The sequence below is a fragment of the Leucoraja erinacea genome, chromosome 5 (genome assembly GCF_028641065.1).
Source record: "Leucoraja erinacea ecotype New England chromosome 5, Leri_hhj_1, whole genome shotgun sequence".
Classification (NCBI taxonomy): Eukaryota; Metazoa; Chordata; class Chondrichthyes; order Rajiformes; family Rajidae; genus Leucoraja; species Leucoraja erinaceus.
Window position 1 is genome coordinate 46,697,175 of NC_073381.1, and position 21,865 is coordinate 46,719,039.

Here is a 21,865-nt window from a genome sequence, read left to right on the forward strand (position 1 = left end):
TCTGCTCCATTTATATTTCTTCAAGTTATGATTTCTCCATAGCAAGTAAATAGGTTTTTAGTAGATGCGAGATTAGATTGGAAGTTGTTCGAAGTGTCCCTAGCTCATTTTTCTGGTGCATTTTGTTGGATACTCCAGTGTTAGTATCTATGGTTGAACCAATTCCCTGTAGGTCTTTGGGGAAGATTACTCTCTCTACCATATAATGTAAACCAATGAACTATCTGGCTATAAGATCATATGATTATAAGTGATAGGAGCAGAATTGGCCCATTCAAGTCTACTCCGCCATTGAATCATGGCTGATCTATCTTTCCCTCCTAACCCCATACTCCCCATAACCTCTGACACCCATACGAAAAAGCTCCTGCGCCGTTCTAGATTAAGAACTAATTATTTAATGAGTATAGAATATCTTAGCTCTGAAGGTGTTTAAGACAGAGGCTAATATCTCCTTCCAAGGAAAAATGGATATATATACTTAAAGAAGGAGGATACAGAGCCACTGGCAGAGAGCAGATGGAGGGAAAAGATTGAATGTCTACACAGGTTGGTATGCAGTGGGCTGCATGGCCTCTTACAGTGATATACTGTTAACCTCCGGTTCCGTAAGGAATGAAGTGTTATATGTCAGAAGCACTATAGATTGGACATATACCATTTTAGAACTCATGATACCATGTTTCTATTTCAATGTCCCAATGAGCAGGACACCAGCTCCCACTCATTAATTGTGATATTAGGGAGAGATGATTTAAGAAATCGATTTGCAGGAAGTTACTTTTCAATGGAGGTTAGAAATTATTATTGCATTCTGAACACAATGAGTAAATTATCAAACTCCGGTAGTCAGTTCCTCCAGTCACAACAAGTGATGAAATGTAAGGATTTGTTGTCAGTCCTATGACTTGCTGTATATATAATAAGGAATTAATTATTTCAAACAGGCCCAAATCGAATTGTTAGGTAAAATAGCTATTGCATGAGAACAAATGCACCCTGGTGTCTTGACCATATGCTATTTCAACATTTTAATCTGCCTGTCGATGCTACCTACAATTTGTGAGCGCACACCAGAATGTGTTTATTTCTGTACTATTCAGAGTATTTCATCATTCTTGTATATTCATTTGCCTTCCTTGGAAGCATCACATCAAACTTCCCTGAATTGAATACACTTTGCCACTTGTGTCCCCTCAAACTAATCAATTTATTTATTCTTGAACCTGGAACCTCATTAACCATATTGCCATAAATTACTAGACAATTAATTACTTGCCTACCAAAGCACTTTGTTGCGATTGGTCATTTCTTCTCTAAAAAACTTTCTACATGTAATGGAGAAACAGCTGGTGATACAGGAGGAGTAGAGAAATGTATTCTTTAATATTCTGTTTGTACTGAATGGAGCATAAAAGGAAAATTGATTTAACCCAGTAAAACTTGATTTATTAACACTTAAAAAGGGAAATTAATGTTTTATGAAAGCACCTTGGTGTAAAATCTCAAAAGGACAATCAAAATTTATATTTGTCTTATTCTTATTTCTATATTATTATTCAACTTCAGCATATTTACTTAGTTTGAATTCCAAATCCAGCAATGGAATAACTATGAAATATTGCTCTTTAGAAATGGCAGAAACAATTGGACAAAAACAGGCTACTTATTGATTAAATAAAATAATGGAATATGTAGTCAGCATGATGCTGACATGAGGATTACTTTATTTAACTTAACCTTTTTATGGAAGTTCGATAGGACAAAATTAGTATTCTTCATAGAAATTGTAACAAAAATTAATAGCTTTTTGAAAGTTCATTTTTAAATGATTTTTGTGTCCATCTTGTTACGGATGTTGACGTCGCTGTCATCGTCCGTCCTCAAAAGGACGCAAGCTTTCGGCAACAATCAGTTGAAGCCATCACTTGTTGCAATCAATGATGGTGGTAGCAGAATTAGCTCAGGATACTTCCAGTCTCCAGCCCCACGATGTGGACGCTTCTGCTATGGGGCCATTTTTTAAATTGAAATCAAATAACCAAAGTTTGAGTATCCAATTTTAGTTACTTAGTGAATGAAGCCTCTTCTATCCGAAAATATTTTAAGTAACAACATTTATTTAGCTTTCATTAAATTCCCTTCTGTATGACTGTCACCTTCCTTAGTCATTTTTGTAGAACACATTTCTTTGCACTTATCCAACAACTAATAGAATGGTGTAAAATGAAATTATAGTGTTGCAAAGTATAAATTGCATGAGAACAGTATCATTTTGATGAAGGGCATGTTGAACAGCATGAAGCTGTGGCTTGTGTTGTTTTTTGCTTTCAGGCGGGTCAATGGTTTCAGTACATAATTGATCCCCCAATTTCCAAGATAGAGAAATCAGAAATTAGCCTGGACATTTCTACACTAAATGCTACCAGAGCTTTCCATATGAGGATTGATGCCTCAAGTGTCAAAGACATTGCACAAAGTGTCAAAAAGTTCACTTCAAGGTTAATGTGTAAATAATGTCAACAGTCATAGAATAAGAAAATATCTAACACAATGGTACTTATCACAAGCAGGATGGATGTGCCATAAGGAGCAGTGGATAGTTATTATTGAGCCTCAATGTTTATTATTTATTGTAATAAATGTTAGACCCCCCTGGATGTTAATTCAATATAATTAAAAATGAAAGCAATCATGTCTTCAGAAAAATGATTCAGCTTACATCAATGGGATATATCTTTCATTAAGTTGTTTCATGCTGTAATGTAATCTTGCCAAACCTTTAAGATAATTTCCCCAGTTTAATAATTTTGCATCCCTTAAGAAACCATGTGGGTGCTTTTGCATTGAAGCAACTGCAACTGACTTGTCCATTGGAATCTTGAGCTCTGTAGGATAATGGTTTCCAATCAGTAATTATCTCATACAGTTAAATTAACGAATAGATATTTGCCCAGTAATGAGAACCGTTGCTTTAAGTGAAAATATTTAACTAAAAGGACAATAAAGCAGCTGATAATTTTGTTTTAAAATTTTGATTAGCAACGAAACGATATATTTGGGATGAAGTCAAACATAAGTATGTGATACTTCGATTGTAGATAAGATTTGTTGGATTTTCTATATTTTAAATTCTAGGTTAAATTTCAATTTGGGAAATAGTACTTAATATAATAAGGTTTTTGTTTTAATCTTGGATTTCTGATTTAGTACAGCAAATAGAATATTGCCAAGATGGCCTGGATCTCTTCTCAGAAGAGAATCTCCTACTGGTGTACGTATTTTATTATGTTTTCCAATCTTTTTTGCCTTTCTTTGACTTTGCTGTTTTGCATATTGTGAATCCATGCCCACCAGGAATGGGGTTAAGATAACTCAAACTGATTGCGTCTCGTGTATTTATAGTTTTTATCCCCACACTCTGTTGACTTTGAACCCACATCCCAGAGGTAGCGGTTTAGTATGCTAATTATATACTGGGATGCATTTCAAGGACATTTGACTACAAATTGTAATAAATTATTCTGACTGAACATACTGCTGGATGAGCTGCATTGGAGAATTATATATCTTACGTTGCAAAGGACATTAATTTAGTGGAGAGGTTTAAAGAACAGAAAACAGAATGATTCCAATGAGCTATGAAGTGATACATTGAACTTATTTTCATTGGAAGAACAAAGTTTAATAAGACACATGGTTGGGGATTTTAAAATGCTGTGAGGAACAGATAAGGTAAATACAGATTATTTAATTGGGACTATGAGCATAGGATATGGCATATGAAACTATAAAGCCTCAGGCAAAATTTAAGATTAGAAGGATTTTTGTTCTCAGAGCAGTGGATATACAAATGAGGCTTCAAGCAAAAGCAGTTGCTTCTGTATTAGCATCTTTAAGAGATAGTTGGATAAATATCTGGCTGAGAATGCAATTGAGGGTGACATGGATAAGTAAAGATTAAAATAATCAATTGCTAAGTGGAACACAATCATCCCTGCTTAAACCATGGAAGCATCTTGAAAAACATGACAACTGATGGATGCATAAAGTAGAATTTAATGTTATAAAGATAGTCAGCAATTGATTCACAAATAAGGGGTTGGGAATAGAGAGAAAATAGATGTCTAATGTTTTAACAGGTATTTGTCACAAAAAGAGCTTGAAAGGTATTTCAGAGGATAAGTTGTGGCAAAACAGATGTCAAACCAGGATAGAAGTGATTATAATGATTACTCGTGGCTAATCAAATAGATGCTGTTTCAAGGAAGAGAAAAATAGTGTGAAATGTATTATTCCAGTCTTTCCAAACTTGATGGTGTTCAAGAGGCCAGAATGAAATGTTCACTGTTACCGTAGAAAATATTGAAGAAAGTCAAGGTTGGGTCCTGGATAGATTAAAAAATGGGGAATAATTATTTAATGCAAGGAGGCTCAGAACCGCCACACATGTGAAACACAGGAGAAAATGACACAATTAGGCAGGATGTGCACAGGAAAGTTTCAGACAACGTTGTAGTTTACTGAGGGCAAGGATGTTAGCAAGGCAAATGTTGGAATAATAGTCTGTAGTTGATCTCAGAAATAAGAGTTTTAGCAGCAAGTAATGGTGAAAGTAAACAGTGTTATAATTGCAAATGAGTCACAGAATATGTAAAAGCTAGTGATCCCACAAGAGCTAGTGTAGATACATTTTAAAAATAACATTCAACAAGCCAAAAGGTGGATTCAAGCATTTTCTAACACCATTAGCATCTGAGGTAGACAAAAGTGCTGGAGAAACTCAGCGGGTGCAGCAGCATCTATGGAGCGAAGGAAATAGGCAACGTTTCGGGCCAAAACCCTTCCTCAGACTGATGTAGGGTGGGAGGGTGGGGAGAAGAAAGGAGAAAGGAAGAGGAGGAGCCCGAGGGCTGAGGGAGAGCTGAGAAGGGGAGGAGATAGCAAGGGCTACCGGAAATTGGAGCAGTCAATGTTCATACTGCTGGGGTGTAAACTACCCAAGCGGAATATGAGGTGCTGCTCCTCCAATATGCGGTGGGCCTCACTCTGGCCATGGAGGAGGCCCAGGACAGAAAGGCCAGATTCAGAATGGGAGGGGGAGTTGAAGTGCTGAGCCATTGGGAGATCAGGTTGGTTAATGTGGACCGAGCGGAGGTGTTCGGATAAACGATCGCCAAGCCTACGCTTGGTCTCACCGATGTAGATCAGCTGACATTTAGAGCAGCGGATGCAATAGATGAGGTTGGAGGAGATGCAGGTGAACCTCTGTTGCACCTGGAACGACTATTTGGGTCCTTGAATGGAGGCGAGGGGGGAGGTAAAGCGACAAGTGTAGCATCACTTGCAGTTGCAAGGGAAAGTTCGCCGGGAGGGGGTGGTGCGGGAGGGAAGGGAAGAATTGACCAGGGAGTTACGGAGGGAGCGGTCTTTGCGGAAAGCAGACGGGGGGAGATGGGAAGATGTGGCGAGTGGTGGGGTCACGTTGGAGGTGGCGAAAATGACATAGGACTATTTGTTGCATGTGACGGCTAGTGGGGTGAAAGGTGAGGATTAGGGAGACTCTGCCCTTGTTACGAGTGGGGGGATGGGGAGAGAGAGCAGTGTTACGGAGTATTGAAGAGACCCTGGTGAGAGCCTCATCTATAGTAGGGGAGGGGAACCCCTGTTTCCTGAGGAATTAGGACATTTCCGATGCCCTGGTGTGGAACAACTCATCCTGGGTGCAGATGCGGAGTAGACGGAGTAATTGGGAGTAGGGGAGGAGTCCTTACAGGAAGCAGGATTGGAAGAAGTGTAGTCTAGATAGCCATGGGAGACAGTGGGTTTATAGTGGATGTCAGTCAAAAGGCGGAGGAGAGTATCAGTGGATGGGTATAGGTTGATTCTCCGGTCGAGGAAAAACTGGAGGGCTTTGAGACCCTCCTGGTGGGAGATGGAGGTGTAGAGTGACAGGACGTCCGTCCATGGTGGGGATGAGGGGATGGGGGACTAGAGAATAGAATGCCTGGAGACAACGGAGAGTGTCTGAGGTGGCTTGAACATAGGTAGGGAGGGATTTAACCAGGGGGGATAGGATGGAGTCAAAGTATGTGGAAATAAGTTCGGTAGGGCATGAACAGGCAGACACAGTCTACCAGGACAGTCAGGTTTGTGGATTTGGGGGAGAAGGTAAAATCGAGCCGTGTGGGACACGATGAGGTTGGAGGCTCGAGGGGGGGGGGGGGGGGGGGGGGGGGGGGGGGGGGGCAGGGAGCTCCATGTCATGGTGGGTGTGGAACTCCTTGAGGTGGGGATGGAGGGGAACAAAGGTAAGGCCTCTGCTGAGGACTGACCGTTCAGTGTCGGAGAGGTGGTGGTCAGGGGGGGGGGTGGATGGTGAACACCCGACAGGGATGGGATTTGGGGGCCGGAGGAAGGCAGTTGAGTGGATTGAGGGCGAGGCGATGTCTGGTGGGGAGGGTGGTAGGTGGTCAGAGAGGAGGGGGGGCGTGACGATAGTAGTGTGGGTGGGGAAAAGCTGGGGTCACATGTTTTGAGGGGGATGGGGAAGACCCAGTGGAACAGCCACTGGGGGGGGGGGAGTGTGGAAGATTGCAACCTTCACGTGGTCTGCCCTGTTTCAACCTGGCGTGCACAATCGAATAAGATCAAATAGAACAAAGATGTCCAACAACTTTAGGCTGTGCAAGAAGAAGCCACTGAGGTTACCAGGGTTAGGGGGACTGGCACTAGGACCCAGCACAGTCCGGGGGAGTGGGAATCTGCAGTGTGGAAACTTCAGGCCTGCAGGTAAGGCGACGGCTGTGGGCTGTTGAAGGGCGGTGGAGTGGCGAGTCTGCGGTTAGTGGCGTCTGGGTCGGCGGGCGATACGCGGGACAACGCAGTTCGGCCCGCCCGGTGAGGCGACGAGGTGAGTAGGACGCGGTGCGGAGGCCATGTTCGGTGAACCCCGGTCCGGCGGCGATGTTAGATGGGCCGGGTGCGGCTGTGATATTTGGCGGGCCCAGTGCAGCAGCAATGTTAGATGGGCCCGGTGCGGCAGCAATGTTGGATGGACCCACTGCGACGGCCATGTTAGATGGGCCCGGTGCGGCAGCAATGTTGGATGGACCCACTGCGACGGCCATGTTAGATGGGCCCACTGCGACAGCAATGTTAGATGGGCCCGGTGCGACAGCTATGTTGGATGGGCCCGGTGCGACAGCTATGTTGGATGGGCCCGGTGCGACGGCAATGTTGGATGGGCCCGGTGCGGCAGCAATGTTGGATGGACCCACTGCGACGGCCATGTTGGATGGGCCCGGTGCGGCAGCAATGTTAGATGGGCCCGGTGCGATGGAAATGTTGGATGGGTCCAGTGCGGCAGCAATGTTGGATGGACCCACTGCGACGGCCATGTTAGATGGACCCACTACGACGGCCATGTTAGATGGGCCCACTACGACGGCCATGTTAGATTGGCCCACTACGATGGCGATGTTGGATGGGCCCACTACGACAGCAATGTTAGATGGGCCCACTACGACGGCCATGTTAGATGGGCCCATTACGACGGCCATGTTGGATGGGCCCACTACGACAGCAATGTTAGATGACGGCCCGGTGCGACGTGCGACGGCGATGTTGGATGGGCCGGAAGGCGGCATCTTGTTGAGTGCTGGAGCTGCTCCTCGTGACCAAGATGGTGTCGCGGGACTCGGGCAGGCAGCGCGGGCCAGAGTTGGGGCCCGGAGCCTGCGGGCGGTCGAGTCGTGGGGTGTCGGTGGCAGGAGCGGCCTGGAGGCGGGCTAGTTTCAGGTCCTTGGTGGAGTTAAGGTGGGCCAGGAATCGTTGATTGAAGAGGTGGATCTTCTGGCAGATGAAGTAGAGTTGGGCTCCGTTGCAGGTCTGGGTAAGTGAGGCCCGAAGTTTCGGGAGAGTCAAAGCAAGGTCCTCCTGCTGCCGGCACATCGCAGCCAGGGTAGATCTCAGTGCCCGGTGCGAGAATTGTTGTGTATGGCGGCAGATATTAGCATCTAACCATTAACCATTAGCATCTTTCCAGCCGATAGACATGGGTACAAGATGCTTTCCCCACCGCCAGTCGGATTGACTCCATTTAATTTCTACTTCTGTCTCAGTTCTGCAAACATGGTTTGGGCCACCCACCAGTATCTTTAGGTGAAGGTGCAAATGCTTTGCTCATTCCAACCCCAAAAAATAGCCTCTGGTGTTTATCAGCAAAGCACTGCAAATATGTTTCAACTGAATTTTTCTGAATGTGTGAACATAAAAGCAATAGAATGAAAGATTTGAGTTATTTTTGCGTTTTCAGTAGTTTTGTATTATGGAATACTTTTTGTTTTTAAGCTTTCATCTAATTGCAAGAATTGAAGTTCAATTAATGCAAGATTTATTATTTTAGTTTTGAGTATTCAGACCTCCGCCATAGATTTATCCACACTGCATCTACATTACCTGCTGCCGTTAACTGCTGACCTGCTGTCGTCCAAAATACCCTACAAGCAGCTGGCTATAAGTACTTTTCGGATGGCTTCGAACTTTCACCAGTGAATCACATTATTTTTAATTATAGATGTATGTTGAGTATAATTGTGATGATGCACCAAGTACCTTTCATGAAAAAGTTGCATACAGGTAAAGAAGGATAAAGGAATGATTAAAATTACTTTCTCTTGTACTCTTGTGCTATGCAATGCGGAAATGAGAAATGGTAACATTGTTGGCCGTGGATAGGCTGACTTCATGATGAAATGGAGTCTGATAAGATATTGATGCATTAAAAAAGGCAGCCAGTTTAAATGTGCTTTTTATGCTATAAATTCTACTCATTAAGATGATGCCAATCTACTTTTAGATACGAGAGTTGCTTGACGGTGAATGCTTTAATAAAATTACTGCATGACCCTTTTATTAAAATGGTACCATGGAATGTTATGTAGGACATAAGGTCACTGTTACATGATTTTCTTTTTAACAGCAATTTCTGAATTGTCCAGACGTTATTGTTCACCTGAAGGAATTAACACCGTAGTTCAAGAAGCTCTGAAGAATACTGATTATACAAATACTCTTTACTGTCTGGAATTTTATCATTCATTCTGACTAATACAGCAGAGTGAACTACAATGGTGTATGCTAAGAACATTTGTAAGAAAGTAAATTGCACAATGTTTTCTATGAATATAAACTCTATTTGGGTTCTTCTGTATTTTGTTCAAAAGTTCGGATTCTTTCTCAAATACAGCAACATCTTGCATTTAATGCAATAAAGTGTCCCAAGTTGCTTTATCCAAGAAAATGTGATTGTGCTGCAAAAGGAAACAATTTGGTTTGATTAACAAAACGTCACAAATGAATCTTCAGCTGTTTCTTAAGAGATGGAAATGTTGGAAGAGTTTAGGAATTAAATTCCAGGAGATGGAGCCTTATATCTGAAGAAGTGAAGTGCAAGGCTGGCAATGTTAGGAAGCATATATTGATGACTCATATTAAGGATCTAGACAAGATTCGTAGATTCCAGCTCCAGTTCACTCCTTCCCTAGAATATATGTATATATCAACATTACAAAGTCAAAAAGACATTGAACTGTATAATATGGAAACAGGTTCTTCAGCCTAACTTGTTCACGGCAACCATGATCTAATCCCTGGGCTAGTCCCATTTGGCCCATATTCCTCTATAGCCTTCCTATACATGTATCTGGCCAAATGTCTTTTGAAAGTAGTAATTGTAGCCGCTCCTATACTTCCTCTGGAAGCTTGTTCCAGATATGGACCACCCTCTAAGTGAAAAGGTCGCCCCTGAAGTCCTTCTTAATTCCCTTGCCTCTCACATTGAGCCTATGCCCTCCAGTTTTAGAATACTCTACCCTGGGGGGAAAAGACTGTGAATGTTCATTTTATCCATGCCCCTTGTGATTTTTTTTTTGTTGCTTTTCATTGCTTTTTAAAAAATAATTGGCAGGTCAATTTATACCACATAACCTGAATGATTCTGATATACTGCAATTTATCTGCCTGTTTCTCTATGGGGCAAGAGCTTAAGTTAACAAATAAATATGTTTTTTAAATTTGTTGCAAAATGTTCAGTTTGGCTAATGCAAATGTCTGGAAATATATTATGTGGATAAAGTAGCTCCATGTTAATTCAGTTAGCTGATCTCAGCAGGAGTTGTGGCACATAAAATAGGCAAATAGGATAATCAGGTCTTCATCCAAAACTTCAAGGTTACAAGGTCAGTTTATTGTCACATGTACCAATTAAGGTACAGTGAAATGTCATTGCTTGAACATCTGTGTGTCAAGGCTGAATTTGGGTGCAATGGTCAACACATTAAACAGAATCCTAAATGCTTGCAGTTTGATTTAAAAGTTCAATGGATAATTAAATGAGATGTTGTGTGGTTGTCAGCTTTTATGGGGCCAATGTCACAAAAGAAAATTCATGGTGAAATTGCTTAGAATCGTGTCCATGGTTGTCAAGGGAACGTAATGCTGTACATTTTTATTTGCACTTTCTACACACAGTTGAGAGAATTATACTTAGAATTGAAAGAAAAAATAAAAATGAAGTACACGTCACTAGGAGGCATTCTAGCCAAATGCATCCATCTACAGATGCGTGAAGAGGAAAACCTGTCATGAGCAAACACTTGGCAGTGAACTAGTTTTATTACCATCTGCCTGTCAACAGAACAATTTACAGACACCTGTCAATAGCATCTGCCAATGTAACCACCCGATGAGGTGATGTCAGACATGATTCAGTACAGCTTGGATATTTTATCAGTTTATGTTGCAGAATCAATCATGTGCTACTAGTTCCTTAACATTATTGGACAATATTTTATTCATGTTTTATCAGGGACTTAAGCTTTAATACATAATCAGCAGCTGTTCTCCTTACATTTATATGAATTTTATTACCCACATTTCTCTGCAAGTTACTTTATTCAGGAGAGTTAACAAGGGCTGGGCCTAATGAATGTTGTTGCATCTCAGCACTGTCATAAAATATCAATAAATATAAAGTTATGTTTATGCACACCAGGAAAGTAACACTGACACTGAAAATATCTTTCCAACATTTATGAAGTGTATTACAAAATGCACTGTAATGCCCTCAGGATTCAAAATCTTTAAATATTAATTCAATTCCAATCAACAGATTGGAAAGTTTCCTAGATTTTGACGGAATGTTAGAGATTTTTGTTTCCCATATTAAAATTTATTTTACGACCTTTTGTTAAATCTTATTTCTTCATATCTGTTACCATCCAAGACTGGTATATCTCCTATCATCTCTTACCTGTGTGACACAATTTTTCTATTGCACAAATACTTCAGTTTGTTGTCTCCTTCCATTCCTTTGTTAATTATCTCAAATGGGAGCTAACTTTTTTCAAAAATCACTTCCAAATTTAAACACAATTGTTGTCTCCAATAACTATTGCAAGTTGTTTTTCATAACTTGTGTAGATTATAATATCCAATGGGAGCACTCTAGTTCTAATGAACGGCATCAGCCTCCGTTTCTCTTTCCACAGTGGTGTCCTGGTCTGCTGAATGCTTCAAATTGTTTCTATTTTTACTTAAGTACATTCTTTGTTGTTTATATATCCTAGGTTGTGCAGAAGTAAAGAAATCTAGATGTGCAAATACATAAAATCAAATAGGACTCTGGACTTCTCTCCTGGACCATTGAATGTGGAGGCAAAGAAGTTGCAATGAATTTGTACAAGAAGCAGTAAATGCCATGGTTCAGCATTTCATAGGTTCTCAGCATGGATAGGATGGGTTTTCAGAAGATTACCAAAGCTTAATGAAGATTAGCTGAAATAACACCAGAAGTAAGAGTTTCCAAGTGTGTACACACAAAAAATGTAACATTTCTCCTCACTAAAGCAAAGATTAGTGAGGACATTCAATGGTTTAAAAAATTATGAATATTTTTTGGGTGTTTAAATGAATAGCAAGGCAATCAGCAAATAAGAGTGCATCATTCAAAGGATGAATCAAGAAATTGGAATTTATTGTCTTTAAAAAATGGACAAGATTAGATGCAGACGGGTGTTACTTCCATTGCCTGCTTTTGTCCTCTAAAGGATGGGGAAGTTTTCGGTGATTTATCAATTGACTGAGTAATGTAGCTATTAAGTTGAATATTTAGTAGTTATCCAAGATGTGAAATTTGGTTGTGAGCTCGTAAGAATGCAAAGTAATGATGTTAAGGTGGAGCATATGAATATTAATACTGATTTATTAAAATTGTTTGTATGTTATTAGGCAGGATACAATAAAGTGTTTGTTGCTAATTGTGCAATTGGTGCAGTGTAGCATTCCCTGACCATGTGTAAGATCATGGAATTTTTTGCAACATGGCAGCCAGATTATCAGGGGATGATTTCTGATAACAGTCTCCGTAATTTTTTATTCCTATTGCCTCCTGAGCTCATGTCCGAAGGCCTAAAAACACTTCTCCTCCTTTGCATTATTATTAAGTTCTCCAGGACAATGTCCTGAAATCTGGGACCCACTTTAAAGAGTTAAGAGATCCAAGAGTGTTTAATTGTCATATCCACTGGGACTGGAATAATGAAATTCTCCAATACAGAGGAACTGAAGGAAATCCACATTAGGCAGGAAATGGTGTTGAATAGACTGATGGTACTGAAGGCTGATAAATCCCCAGGGCCTGATGGTCTGCATCCCAGGGTACTTAAGGAAGTGACTCTAGAAATCGTGGATGCATTGGTGATAATTTTCCAATGTTCTATACTCAGGATCAGTTCCTGTGGATTGGAGGGTAGCTAATGTTATCCCACTTTTTAAGAGAGGCGGGAGAGAGAAAACAGGGAATTATAGACCAGTTAGCCTGACATCGGTGGTGGGGAAGATGCTGGAGTCAATTATAAAAGATGAGATAGCTGAATATTTGGATAGCAGTAACAGGATCGGTCCAAGTCAGCATGGATTTACGATGGGGGAAATCATGCTTGACTAATCTTCTAGAATTTTTTGAAGATGTATCTAGGAAAATGGACAAGGGAGAGCCAGTGGATGTAGCGTACCTGGACTTTCAGAAAGCATTTGATAAGGTCCCACATAGGAGATTAGTGGGCAAAATTAGGGCACATGCTATTGGGGGTAGAGTGCTTGTACATCAGTTCATGGAGTTTCTTGTACATCAGTCTATGAAAGTAAGCATGCAGGTACAGCAGGCAGTGAAGAAAGCGAATGGCATGTTGGCCTTTATAACAAGAGAAATCGAATATAGGAGCAAAGAGGTCCTTCTGCAGTTGGACAGAGCCATAGTCAGACCACACCTGGAGTATTGTGTGCAGTTTTGGTCCCCTAATTTGAGAAAGGACATTCTTGTTATTGAGGGAGTGCAGCATAGGTTTACAAGGTTAATTCCCAGGATAGCGGGACTGTCATTTGCTGAGAGAATGGGGCAGCTGGGCTTTTACACTCTGGAGTTTAGAAGGATGAGAGGGAATCTTATTGAAACATATAAAATTGTTAAGGATTTGGACACGCTAGAGGCCAGGAAACATGTTCCCGATGTTGGGGGAATCCAGAACCAGGGGCCACGGTTTAAGAATAAGGAGTAAGCCATTTAGAACGGAGATGAGGAAACACTTTTTCTCACAGAGAGTGGTGAGTCTATGGAATTCTCTGGGCGGTGGAGGCAGGTTCTCTGGATGATTTCAAGAGAGATCTAGATAGGGCTCTTAAAAATAACGGAGTCAGGGGATATGGGGAGAAGGCAGGAACGGGGTACTGATTGGGGATGATCAGCCATGATCACATTGAATGGCGGTGCTGGTTCGAAGGGCCGAATGGCCTACTCCTGCACCTATTGTCTATTGTCTATATAATATTTCTTCAATAGTCAGGAGGAGAAATGTATGCCACAGAATGATATTGATCAGCTGGTTAGGGGCAGATCTTACATAAAGTCATTTCTGATTTTTAAAATGTTTTCTTCTCAGCATTTTTTGTGGCAGTTTGTAATTTGGTTAAGTGGAGAAACTGATGCGTACAAAGTCTTGAGTACCAGGAAGTCTGTGTAGATAAGAAACACATCTTTGATATGCAAAACACTGCAGATGCTAGAAATGGGAAATAAAGTCTGAACATCCTGGAGATAATCAGCAGATCAAGCCGCAACACTGGAAAGAAAAATAGAAATAGCATTTCAGGCTCAAAGGATTCAAAGGTCTTTTATTGTCGCTTGTACCAATTGAGGTACAGTGACATGCGAATTACCATACAGCCATACAGAAAAAAAAAGCAATAAGACACACAACTACATAAAAGTTAACATAAACATCCACCACAGCGGATTCCTCACTGTGATGGAAGGCAAAAAAGTCCTCTTTATTCTCCCGTGGTCAGGGCAGTTGAAATACCTGTGGGAGCGATCGTAGCTCTCGCAGCCGGCGGTCTAAGCCCCCGCATCGGGGCGGTCGAAGCTCCCACGTCAGGGCATTCGAAACTCTCACGTCGGGGCGGTCGAAGCTCCTGCGGCTTGGGGTTCCTGAAGTTGGTCTCTGACCAGAGACTGAGAGCTCCATGATGTTAAGTCAGGAAGCATCCACATTTGGAGCTCCGAGGTCGATCCCTGGCAAAGGGATCGCGGGCTCCGCGATGCTAACGTCCCATGGGCTTCCGCGGTGGAGCTCTCGAAATCAGTCTTCAGCAAAGGCCGCCAACTGCTCGATGTTAGGCTGCAATGCGGACGGAGATACGATACGGAAAAACATCGCATCTCCGTAATTTGATTCATATATGGCTCACACGGAAAGGAAATCTGCTATTCTTCTCTAATCTGGCCTCCAAACCCACCCATGTAGTTGACTCTTAAATGCTTCTCAGGTCAGGGCCAAGAGTGACCGACTGTAAATACTGGCATTGACAGCATTATCCACATCCCAAATGGTAAATAAATTCTAATGAAAATTTGAATTAAATTGGTTAATTTCAGACAGGCCCAAAAGCTATGATTGTCATGTAATTCTTTTTCTAAAGGGTTTATGAAAAGGTGTACAGGATTCTGACCTTTCTATAGGAATGGCTTTGAGAATCCTAGTTTGGACATTTCAGGTACCCAGCTGCCTACTTTGTGTCTATGTATGAGAAATGTAGTTATTGTGCATAAATTCACATCTAGATAAGTGGAAGGAAATTAATCCTGTAGGAGTATGTGATATGTAATGTTATTTTTGTGTTGATTAGTCACGGCTTTGCAGTGTGTGCCGTCCTTTCTCGTGGTTTGGAGAACATGCTCATGGCTGATATTTTTTTAATATAATGTCGACAAACATTCAACTGCTGGATTTTAAAAACTCAATCATGTACCTCAAATTAATAATTATCACAAAATTAATTGTTGCCTTCTTGCTTACAACATAATAGAACCTGAGCAAAAAAAAACAAAGTATTACAGAATTCATAACTTCATTTTAACACTGACCCTGGAGCCAACCATTTTGCGCACTGTCATGACTTCTTTACAAGAGCAGAGAATTGATTACTTAAAGAATCTAGTTGCCTGAGACCTTGAACATCAGTTATTTGTTATAATTTGTCATATTGCTTATGAGAATTATATTTTGGTCTATTATCTGACCATCATTTTGTTTCATTTTTAGTTTAGAGGTACAGCGTTGAAACAGGCCCTTCAGCCCACCCAGTCCTTGCTGATCACGATTCTATCCTACAACTATCCTAGTTCTATCCTACATACTAGGGACAATTTACAGAATTAACTTAAAAACATGCACATCTTTGGAATATGGGAGGAAACTGGAGCACCCTTAGAAACCCTTAGAAAACTGACACGGTCACAGGGAACAGGTGCAAACTGTAAACAGACAGCACCGTAGTCAGGATCGAACCCGGGTTTCTGACGTTGTAAGGGCACAGCTCTACCGCTGCGCCACGGAGGCATGGAATAATATTCCATGTTTAATTTCTGCACCTTGCCTTAATTGTTTTTCCATGGCTTGGCTACCTATTTCAAAATACATTATTATTTTTCATTCTATTCTGAACACTAATTGTTACTGAAAACAAAAACCATAAAAGTGTGACCTCCAGAATCTTTGTATTTTTCAGTGACTGAGAACTCTATTATGAGAATGAAGCAAATGTATTTCCATCCTGCTTGAGAGGCTTCTTTACTTCTTGCTCCCAAGTTCTCTCCTAAGTGAGATTAACAAGATTGATTGTGTGCTCTTTAATTAAAAAATTTAAATATAGTAATTAAGTTGACTGTTATCCAATTAATGCATTTTCACTTCCATTTTGTACTGCAGCTGAGTATTTTTAATTCTCTTATTCAATCAACACGGCAATTTACTGATCTTTTTTAGGCAGTAGTACTGGTGTCATCTTTCATGGTTTGTTTTCCTAGTTCCTGCGGTTTTATTGTTTGTTCCTGTGAACTATCTACTCTAAAAATTATTCCTTTGTCAGTCCATTTAGTTACAGTAAATGTACATCATTTCCTGTTGTCGAATACATACCAATGTGGTGTGAAATTTTGGATGTATAATTGTTAAGTTGATCACATTTTTTGAGAGTCTTTTGTTGGATTGGTAGTTTATAGAAGATATAAGTTATTGCATTATTAGATAATTTAGATAAATATGCTAAGAAATTTGATAGCATTTGACTGGACACCTTCTATTGTTTGTCAATGCTATGTGTGGATTGGCACGATTCCCCATGCAATGCTCCTTCCTATGTTAGGGGACCTGGGCCTCATTGGCCTGGAGGTACGCTGCAAGGTACATTGAACACCATGGTTTTAGATTATAAAATCATAAGCCAAAGAATTAGACCATTCAACCCATCAAGTCTACACCACCATTCAATCACGGCTGATCTATCCCTCCTAACCCCATTCTCATGCCTTCTCCCAATAACCTCTGACACCCATGCTAATCAAGAATCCATGCCTTAAATATATCCACTGACTTTGCCTCCACAGCCTTCTGAGGCAAAGAATTCCACAGATTCGCCACCCTCCGACTAAAGAAATTTCTCCTCATCTCCTTCCTAAAAGAATGTCCTTTAATTCTGAGGCTACGACCTCGACATCCTAGACTCTCCCACTAGTGGAAACATCCTCTCCACAGCCACTCTATCCAAGCCTTTCTTTATTCTGTACGTTTCAATGAGGTACCCATTATTCTTCTAAACTCCAGTGAGTACAGGCCCAGTGCCGTCAAACACTCATATGTTAACCTACTCATTCCTGGGATCATTGTTGTAAACCTCCGCTGGACACTCTCCAGATCCAGCACATCCTTCCTCAGATATGGTGCCCAGAATTGCTCACAGTATTCCAAATGCGGCCTGACCAGCGCCTTATAGAGCCTCAGCATTACATCCCTGTTTTTGTATACAAGCCCTCTCAAAATAAATGCTTGCATTGTGTTTGCTTTCTTTACTTCCGATTCGACTTGCAGATTAACTTTTGAGAATCCTGCACCCATTCTCTCTCCCATTTAGAAAATAATCTAAGCCTTTATTCCTGCTCCAAAATGCATGACTCCACACTTTGCTACACTATATTCCATCTGCCACTTCTCTGCCCACTCTCCCAACCTCTCCAAGTCCTCCTGCTTTCTCTTCACTACCTGCCCCATCACCTATTTTCGTATCATCATTTGTTTTAAGCCCTTAACTGAATAAGGAGGTCTGTCTGTAGTCTTTAATCCCTCAAATGTCTCATTCTACAGATCCCCTTGAATTTGTATCCTGGCATGATTTGCTTTCATGGGAAGGACGAGTAAAATTGGTTTTAGAAAGAATGAAAAAGGCAATATGAGATTGGCATTTCAATCTCCACCAATTTACTTGTCAAAACCCCAATAAAAACTGAAATAATAAATAGGAAGAAAACACAAAGTTCAGGAATAACTCAGCAGGTCAGGCAGCATCTGTGGAGGGAATGGATAGGCAACGTTTTGGTTTGGGATCTTTCTTCAAACTGAAGAAGGGGCCGGCCCCGACCAAAATCGCCTGTTCTGCTGAAGATTCCAACATCTGCAATTCCTTGTGTCTCTATTTGAAATAGGAACAGTAAAATCTCAATCAAGTATACTCTGCTGTTCTGCCAGCTTTAAAATCTACCAGCTTTTTATACTACTTCCTTGCTATATTCATTATTTTATCAAATTCTTTAATATCCATTCATAATTGCCAAACAACTATTTATCTAATTTAAACAAGTTTCCATTGGGGACATAATTTAGTACATGACATGAGATAGTTTCCCCTAAAGGTTTCTGCCACCAGGAAGAATATCGTATTTGCGAATCAATGACATTTACCATCGCAGAGAATTGTGGATGCTACATTTTAAAATATATTCAGTGTTGAGATACATTGTTAGCTTCCAATGGAACAATGGTGATAAGGACTGGGCATGAAAATGGAGGCCAAAGATTAGATCAGCCATGACCATTTTGAATGGTAGACCTTGTTCAAGAGCTGTATGGTCTACCACTGTTTCTATCTCTATCTTCGCTCTGTTGAGTAACTCAATTTATTTAAATGACTTGGCTCAGTTCTCATTGCACGCGGCTGTTTTACATTAATGGGCTTTTAAAAAATAATCTAATTGGATAGTGATAATATCCATCGCATTTATAAATTTGGATAACTGCAGTTAGCATTTGTCTAAATTTCTGTATGAATCTAATGAGCTCTGATGGTTACATGTCATTGCAGGAGTTGAATAGAAAAGGATACGGTGAAATCACTACCGAAATCCGTGAGGGTCAGACTTTCTACTTCGCCGAAGATTACCATCAGCAATACCTGAATAAGAACCCAGGCGGGTATTGTGGACTTCGCGGCACTGGGATATCTTGTCCAGTATAAGACTCTAGTAAGACGTGGTCCCTAATTAAACGCCAACATTTGCCTCTGATCTATTTTCCAGATAATGAGATAGGGTTTTGCTTATTAAAAAGCTTATAAGAATAGACTGGTTGCCTGCTATACATTAGTTTTCCAAAATAATTGAAAAAAAACCCATCTACCGCACTGTGTGGAAAAAGGTAATAAAAAATACTGTAATCAACTACACATTTCTAACTGATAGTTCAAATAAGCACTCAGGTTTCAGAAGGCAGTGTAGTATGCTACCTGCCTGCTATTATGACATCTTCCACAAAATATATAATGTACAGATTAGTGTAAGTAAGATTTAAAAAAATTATCAGAATGTATATTTATTTTTAGATTTTTATCCTTGTCATCATCACTGGCATTAGCGCAAAATTACATTTGGTTACTATCCCACAAAACAAAGCAAAAAAAAAATCTGATATTATAATGACTAAGATTCAAATAAAATCCATCTCAAATAAAATCATAAATATTAACATAAATCTGTTAGTATGTTCAAAGGCAGAAGTAGAATACAACGCAATTGTTGCATAGTTTTATAATGATATATAATTATGTGCATTATTATTATGTATTACTATTATTAATTAGGGGTTTTAGGGGCGCAGCAGTAGAGTTGTTGCCTTACAGTGCCAGAGACCCAGGTTCAATCCTGCCTATATAACCATATAACATATAATCATATAACAATTACAGCACGGAAACAGGCCATCTCGACCATTCTAGTCCGTGCCGAACACATAATCTCCCCTAGTCCCATATACCTGCGCTCAGACCATAACCCTCCATTCCCTTCCCATCCATATAACTATCCAATTTATTTTTAAATGATAAAAATGAACCTGCCTCCACCACCTTCACTGGAAGCTCATTCAACACAGCTACCACTCTCTGTTGTCTGTTGTATACAGTTGTCTGTACAGTTTGTACGTTCCTCCCATGACCTGCGTAGATTTTTTCCAGGTGCTGCGGTTTCCTCCCGCACTCCAAACACGTACAGGTATGTAGGTTAATTGGCTTTGGTAAAAAACGTAATTGTCCCTAGTTTGTGTAGGATAGTGTTAGTGTGTGGGAATCGCTGCTCGGCGCAGACTTGGTGGGCTGAAGGGTCTTTTCCACACTGTATCTCTAAACTAAGTACAAAATGACTTCTCTATCATAAAAATGCCTGAACTTAATAATAAGAAAAATAAACAATCAAATAATTTGATAAATTCTGCACTAAAGATGATTTTAAATGTCTTTGACAGTGCTAAATGATTAAAATTTGTGCAGACCTTGAGCACTAAAAATAATATTCTCCGTACAGAGGCTAACAAACCCCCAAAATAGGGGGCGTTTTGTTGGCGGTGTTGCTAAGCCAAATACCAACCACCTTTATGCAAAATACCACAACAAAAATAAAAGGGACTTCCTGATACAGGAGAAATAAAAATGGTTGCATTATTTGAGTACCATTAAGGTGTGTGAGTGCTACGAACCAGGGCCCTTATACATTTTCATTTCAGCAGCCAGGTAACAAATTATTTTGCACAATATCATCTACAGTTGATATACGCTCATTGATGTGCAGTTTTGTTAGACTTGAAATTTACAACAAAGTTCTTCAACTTTCCTTTCTATTGTGAATTTCTAACGCCCGATAAATATTCCTGCTACAGATGGTACTTTGTTGTGGTTATTTACTGCTAACCCAACTTTTGAGACAAACTTAATTGCATTGTTTTAAATTCTTTGTTTCAATGTATTCCAGGGCATCCAGCAATTTTGCAGAGAAGTTTCACATTTCCAATTCATGACTTCAATCTTTAGTGATACAGACTGGTAACTTCTTCGTTCTGACAATGTAAAATAATATTATTTTGAAGTTTGAAGAAAATTAACCCTATCCTTCAAATAATAACCAACGCATTCAAACTCTGTTTTTCATTCTTGGCTCAGATGTGACATTCTTTGTTAATAAAGATCACATAACTAAACTAACTTGGAATGAGGATTTTTTTGAAATGTATATATTTTTGTGTCATGTTCTTCATTATTAGCATGGCTCACAGCACAGAAATAATAAAATGGTTTAACATGCAAAATGAAATTTACCCACATATTTTGCAAAATGAAATCTGCATGTTTGCACTCTTGTTCGCAATGGGAGAACAGCTTCAAGCATTGGACAGAGTTGGTTTTTGCCATTGGTTAGTATAATGCAGTGATTCCCTCGTAATAGATTCACCTATGAATCTTTGTCTCCATATCCACCCTGTCAAGATCCTTCAAGGTCATAGATATTTCAGTCAAGTATCTCATTATTCTGTACTCCGGCTGAAACAAGCCTAGCATGACACCATTCCTTATAGGATATCTTGCACATTTCAGGTATAAATCTGTGTCAGCTGGGTACTATGAATTGATGGATGAGTTTGGGGTGATATTGGTTTTACATTGGAGATAATATAAATTTTACTGCATGAGCTCCATTGCCAAGAGAATGATTGTTAGAGTGATGATATAACTTGCTTGATCTCATTCTGCTCTTCGATGAGGTGTTTTATGTACCCATTGCACAGTATCACATGTTTCCAGGTTGTCATGTAGCAGACATCGAAAAATAGGAAAGTTCTGAACATTACTAAATTTGAGATGGATTCCTTTTCTCCGTTTATGGAGGTGAAGCCTCCAGTGAGGTCAAGTCGGCATGAAATTAGTTTGCATCCTGCATTGGAAATAACAGACATGGGGTAATCAAGTATTACAATCCTATTCTCAATTTGAGCATAATCTGTGTAGTCCCGTAATGATTGCTTAAATGGTAATTTGAATGTTCAGATCTTTGGAATGCTGCTGTCACAAAATGGATTTGCATATTATTGCAGGAAATGCTACACTTGTCACTTTACCTCCCCCCTTGACCATCCAAGGACCCAAGCAGTCT

General features: G+C 40.3%; 1 protein-coding gene across 4 annotated transcripts in view; it reads left to right on the forward strand.

Annotated features, from left to right (window-relative positions):
- The window catches only part of msraa (methionine sulfoxide reductase Aa), a 261,249-nt gene extending 240,318 nt beyond the window's left edge, over window positions 1–20,931 (forward strand). For 2 of the 4 annotated variants that reach the window (XM_055635511.1, XM_055635514.1), the window contains exon 6: window positions 18,754–20,931. In XM_055635511.1, coding sequence (XP_055491486.1) covers window positions 18,754–18,906 — 153 coding nt within the window. In that variant the 3' untranslated portion in view covers window positions 18,907–20,931. The remainder of the gene's footprint in view (window positions 1–18,753) is intronic. The other 2 variants (XM_055635512.1, XM_055635513.1) reach the window with 2 other exon arrangements.
- The last annotated feature ends 934 nt before the right edge of the window (window positions 20,932–21,865 follow it).